Source organism: Vicugna pacos, unplaced genomic scaffold, assembly GCF_048564905.1.
Source record: "Vicugna pacos unplaced genomic scaffold, VicPac4 scaffold_203, whole genome shotgun sequence".
Lineage (NCBI taxonomy): Eukaryota > Metazoa > Chordata > Mammalia > Artiodactyla > Camelidae > Vicugna > Vicugna pacos.
Window position 1 is genome coordinate 45332 of NW_027328882.1, and position 6000 is coordinate 51331.

Genomic DNA, 6000 nt, shown 5'->3' on the forward strand with positions numbered 1-6000 from the left:
AGGAGTGTGCAGACAGAGGTGTGTGCAGGACCAGGAGCGTGCAGGCCAAGGCCACGGCAGGCCCATGAGTGTACAGGCCCAGGAGTATACAGACCGAGGAGTGTGCAGACCCCGGAGTGTGCAGAGACAGGAGTGTGCAGGCCCAGGAGTGTGCAGGCCCAAGAGTGTGCAGGTCCAGGAGAGGGCGGGCCGAACTGGGGGCAGGCCCAGGTGAGGAAAGGCCCAGGAGCGTGCAGGCCCAGGAGTGTGAAGACACCAGAGTGTGCAGTTCCATGGGTGTGCTGGCCCAGGAGTGTGCAGACAGAGGAGTGTGCAGGCCCAGGTGTGTACAGGCCCAGGAGTATACAGACCGAGGAGTGTGCAGAACCCGGAGTGTGCAGAGACAGGAGTGTGCAGGCCCAGGGGTATACAGGCCCAGTACTCTGCAGGCCCAGGAATGTCCAGGCCCAGGAGTGTGCAGATGAGGGATTGTGCGGGCCCAGGAGAAGGCAGGCCCAGAAATGTGCAGGCCCAGCAGGGTGCAGGCCCAAGTATGTGCAGGCTCATGATTGTGCAGCTCCAGGTGGGTGCAGGCCAATGAGTGTGCAGTTCCAGGAGTGTGAATGCCTAGGAGAGGGCAGGCACGGCTGTCAAGAGTCCCAGGTTCGTGCAGGCCCAGGTTTGTGCAGGCCCAGCAGTGTGCAGGCCCAGGAATGTGCAGGCTCAAGTGGGAAGTGTTTGTTGGGCCTGAGCAACTGTCCCCTGTCCTCCACCTCTGTCCCTGCCTGGCTGCACCTCTGCAGCTGCTCTCCTGCTCTCCTGGCCTCTTAGCTCTGTATCCCTCTCCCTCTCATGGTAGTCTTCTCTGCGTTTGCCTGCCTCTGGACAGATGGCCCAAGTCAGGACCCATGGGGGCTAGGGTGGAGGGGACTGGGGACTGGGTGGGGGAATTCAGAGAGCTGTCCTGTCCCCTGTGGTCCTCATTTGCACATCCATGTACTGGGCTGAGGAGGAACTCCATGCCCCAGGACACGCCCTAACTTCACAGGTCGTGGAGTACGGCCTGGATGCCTGGGGAACCGGCCTGGTGGGCGAGGACAGGGCAGGAATGGACAGGGGCGGACCCACTGCCTCTGCTGCCTCACCTGCTGGGCTGGGGAGAGCTCTGCCCAGGAAGCAGGAAGGCCTAGCAGGATGCGGGCCTCTCCCAGGGCCCTCATCCCGGCCGACTGAGGCCCCGTGGGCCAGAGAGGCCATAGCCTGCAGGCTGGGGCGCCAGGGTGGGAAGGAGGCTGGGAGCCCCCTGACCGTGTGCCCTGTCTCCTGGGTGGCCAAGGCTGCCTGGCTGCCGTACATTTGCTCAGTTTATCAGGTAATGAGATGAAAGTGAGGCTTCCAGACAGAGGGGGCGTTGAGCCGGGGGAGAATGGCTGCTTCCTTCTGGGCCTGGAGGGGCAGCCCACCCCCCAGCCTTGCCCACTCCTCTGCTGCCCCCTCACAGCCCACCCAGCCCAGGAGCCCTGTGGCCACCCAGCAGAGGGGGTCCTGCGAGCCTCTGCCGAGCACTGTGGGCCCCAGGAGTCCTTGCGAACAGTCCCCCATTGCGGTTACGCTAGTCTGAATGACATTCGTTAGGTGTCAGCTGTGAGTGGGACGCACGTTAACGGCACAGCAATGATAACAGAAGTAGCAGTCACCACTCGCTGAGTGTCCCTCCGTGGTGGTTGCGCGGCCAAGCTCAGGTGGCGGTCTGGGACCAGGAACAGGGCTCGTCTGTGATAAGGGCCAGGCACCCTGTGTCAGGACCCGAGGTCAGTCTGTGATGAAATTCAAGGCTCAGTGTGTGACCAGGGTCATGTCTAGGTCTGAGGGTCAGCCTGTCCTCTGAGCCGGTGGCCCCCTGCCTGGCCTCTCCACCCCCTCCTCCCACCACGTCCTCACCACCTGGGTCACCAAGGTAACCAGCCTTGAAATAATGGGTGTTTCAGCAGCTGAGGCCTAACTTGAATTTATCCTGAAAGACTCGGTTCTGCAGCAGTTGCCAGGGAAACTAAGGGGCATCCTGTCTCTCCCACCCACTGCCAGTTTCCACGTCAGTCAGGCTTCCACTTGACACCTGGGCTGGGGCAGCAAAGGGGGGTGGGCAGAACGTGCCCACCCTGGCCCTGCTACCAGTCCTGTCTCCTGGACCCCAGGCCTCTGTGCTTTTGTCTCAGTGTGATGGGATGGGATGGGATGGCTCAGCAGGGGAGCCCACTGAGGTATATATAGAGTGCCAGGCGGGAGGCCCTGGGGTCGGTTTTGGCAGGCAGGCTTAGTCTGGGGCCAGCGAGCGGAGCACTTGGAATCTGATCCTGGATTTGATCCCAGCTCCTCTCCTTGTCAGCCTGGTGGCTAACTTGGTGTCTGTCTGCATCTGTCAAATGGGTGTGGTCATGGGGCTGTTGAGGTCATCCGAGCAAAGTGGTAGTGATGAAGGCCCCCTGGGCAGCCTCGGCTGTCATATCTTCAGAGCTGCTCCCCTGCCCTGTGCCGAGGGCATGGAGGCATTCCTGGGGCTCCCTGCCTTCCCCCGGGCTCTGGTCTGCTTCCCATCTCCTCCACCCTGGCCCCCAGGGTCTTTCCACAACATTCCCAGTTCAGAGTGAAGTCCTGTTTGTGCAGTATCCTTGAGACCCTGGCTTCACCTGTCTTCTGAGACTTGGGCCTCCACACCATCTCCAGGGCAGACCTTCCTCTTTGAGCCTCAGTTGTCTCTGCTGTAGGCGGGTGAACGTTTGGTTCCTGGGTGGACTGAGACTCAAGGCTTCTGTGTACTGAGGTTACCAGCACAGAGCAGGCGCAGGGGGTAGTCAGGACTCCCTTGCCCAGGTTTATACCCAGAGAGCCAACCTTGGGGAGAGCAATCTTCCTTGAAGATTGTGGGGCCCAGTCCAACTCAGCCTCCTCCCCAATTGGGGAAGCAGGGCGTCGCTTCAGGTGGGCAGGCTCAAGTCTTCCCATCTGAACAATGAGAGCAGAGAGGTCTCCCTTGTGGGATCACAAGGCATCGTGCCCAGACCCAGGACGTGGCTCAAAACCAGGTCCCTCGGCCCCCGCATAGTCAGGATTCATGCAGAACTCAGCCCTGCCCCTGCCCTGCGGCCCTCCCTGGCAAGTCCTCCCTGGGCCTCTGCTGCACAGCTGGGAGCTCAGGGGTCAAGCACGGTGCACGCCCACTCCCGTAAGGTTGCAGCCACCCCTCCTACCCATCCCTTGTCTGGCAGAGGGGCTCTGCCTCTGGGTTCAGGGGAAAGTGGGACCCATGGGAGGGTGGGCTCTGTGAGAGGAGAAGTTTCTGCTAGGGCGTGGGGGGTGTGATATTCTCAGTTGCCACATCACTCAGCAGGGAGAAGGAGCCCCGCCTTCCAAATTGGGGGAGTTAGGGGTGTCCCTTTCTAGCGTCCGGTTCATTCACCAGGCCCCCCTTGATGGTCAGTTCCCAACACAGGCACGGGGACCGCTGGGAGGGGACTCTGCACATCTCTAGCCGCCCTCCCCGGAACAGAGCACCTGGACACTGAACCTGCTGCCCATCAATACAGTGGGTTCCCTGGGATCAACTCTGATCCCAGCAACGTGCCCACACCTGTCATCTCCCACCATTTCAGGCATCAGTCCGTCCTCAGATGAGGGGTTTGAGGCCGTGGTGGGATGTACTTCACGGGCATAAATAGCATAAAACTACATGGTAGTGATGGTCGGACAGCATGGGAATGCACTTAATGTTCCTGAAATGCAGTTTAAAAGGGAAAAAATCTGTATTTTATTAAAGGAAGTGGGAAATGGAAAATTATAGAATGCCATAAATGATGTAAAACAAATAAACTAAACTAAAGAAGAAGAAAACAAAAGCAAATTCAGGGGTAGGGAAGTCAACTTCGGGTAGGGGAGGGGATACATGTTGGGATTTTGGAGAAGGTGTAGGAGGGGGCAGAGGGGGCTCAGCCCTAAGGGGTGATGATGCCCGAAATGGTTCTCCACTGCCCAGCGGCGCAGGTGCAGGTGCAGGATCTGCAGGCTTTTCAGGAGCAGCAAGATCAGCAGGAGCGGCAGGCTCTTCAGGAGCGGCTAGATCAGCAGGAACGGCAGGTTCTTCAGGAGCGGCGGGCTCTTCAGGAGCGGCAAGATCAGCAGGAGCTGCAGGCTCTTCAGGGGTGGCAAGATCAGCAGGAGCGGCAGGCTCTTCAGGAGCTTCAGGCTCTTCAGGAGCGGCTAGATCAGCAGGACCGGCGGGCTCTTCAGGAGCGGCGGGCTCTTCAGGAGCGGCTAGATCAGCAGGAGCAGCGGGCTCTTCAGGAGCGGCTAGAGCAGCAGGAGCGGCAGGCTCTTCAGGAGCTGCAGGCTTTTCAAGAGCTGCAGGCTGTTCTGGAGCGGCTAGATGATCAGGAGCAGCGGGCTCTTCTGGAGTGGCTAGATCAGCAGGAGCGGCAGGCGCTTCAGGAGCGGCTAGATCAGCAGGAATGGCGGGCTCTTCAGGAGCGGCTAGATCTGCAGGAGCGGCAGGTTCTTCAGGAGCGTCGGGCTCTTCAGTAGCTGCAGGCTGTTCAGGAGCGGCAAGATCAGTAGGAGCTGCAGGCTCTTCAGGAGTGGCAAGATCAGCAGGAGCGGCGGGCTCTTCAGGAGTAGCGGGCTCTTCAGGAGCGGCAAGATCAGCAGGAGCTGCAGGCTCTTCAGGAGTGGCAAGATCAGCAGGAGCTGCAGGGTCTTCAGGAGTGGCAAGATCAGCAGGAGCGGCAGGCTCTTCAGGAGCGGCTAGATCAGCAGGAGCGGCAGGTTCTTCAGGAGTGGCGGGCTCTTCAGGAGCGGCTAGAGCAGCAGGAGCGGCAGGCTCTTCAGGAGTGGCAAGATCAGCAGGAGCGGCAGGCTCTTCAGGAGCTGCAGGCTGTTCAGGAGCGGCTAGATTAGCAGGAGCAGCGGGCTCTTCAGGAGTGGCTAGATCAGCAGGAATGGCAGGCGCTTCAGGAGCGGCTAGATCAGCAGGAACAGCAGGCTCTTCAGGATCGGCGGGCTCTTCAGGAGCGGCAGGCTCTTCAGGAGCGGCTAGATCAGCAGAAGCGGCAGGCTCTTCAGGAGCGGCTTGATCAGCAGGAATGGCGGGCTCTTCAGGAGCGGCTAGATCAGCAGGAGCGGCAGGTTCTTCAGGAGTGGCGGGCTCTTCAGGAGCTGCAGGCTTTTCAGGAGCTGCAGGCTGTTCAGGAGCGGCTAGATGAGCAGGAGCAGCAGGCTCTTCAGGAGCAGCTAGATCAGCAGGAATGGCAGGCGCTTCAGGAGCTGCAGGCTGTTCAGGAGCGGCAAGATCAGTAGGAGCTGCAGGCTCTTCGGGAGTGGCAAGATCAGCAGGAGCGGCAGGCTCTTCATATGCAGCTGGAGCAGCAGGATCTTCATGTTCAGCAGGAGCAGCTGGAGGGTGTTCGCGGTCTCGTGCTGGACCCTGGTGGTCCTGTTTTTGTTTTCTGGCATCTTCCCCTGCCTCTGCCTGCTCTGGACCTGTAACTGTTGGACGTGGAGAGAGCTTTAAGTCTAGTGGTTCTGCTCAGGCACAACCTGGAAAAATGTACCCACATGCCTCCCTTTCCACGTGCCTTTTCAAGGACAGAAATCTTCCCAGAGCTTTGCAGGCAGCTCCCACTGAGCAAGTGCCCACAGGCACTTGTTCTGTGACTGAATTCTTCCAGACAGGTGGTCTGAGGCCAGTCTTTGCTCTGGTCCCAACTACAGACTTTGGGGATGCCTCCCTGTGTGGCCCAGCCCTCTGCCCTCCCTCACCTACACACCCACACCGGCCCCGCCCTTCTCACCTTTGGGCTCTGCTTCGGGGGGCTCCTGGTCCTCTACCTGAATCCCCAGGAGGTGGGCACGGTGCTCCAGGTCAGAGCCGGGGGTGCTGAGCTGCCCCTCAGCCCTGGGCAAGATCCTGGGGAGAGACCTGGGCGATGTCTGGGCAGGAGGCCGTGGTGGTGGGGAGCCCTTCATACCCAG

At 60.1% G+C, this 6000-nt stretch overlaps 1 protein-coding gene across 2 annotated transcripts in view; it reads left to right on the forward strand.

Annotated features, from left to right (window-relative positions):
* The window catches only part of LOC140695396 (uncharacterized), a 25697-nt gene extending 20955 nt beyond the window's left edge, over positions 1 to 4742 (forward strand). For both annotated transcript variants that reach the window (XM_072958091.1, XM_072958092.1), the window contains one exon: positions 4010 to 4742. In XM_072958091.1, the coding sequence (XP_072814192.1) occupies positions 4010 to 4554 (545 nt within the window). In that variant the 3' untranslated portion in view covers positions 4555 to 4742. The remainder of the gene's footprint in view (positions 1 to 4009) is intronic.
* The last annotated feature ends 1258 nt before the right edge of the window (positions 4743 to 6000 follow it).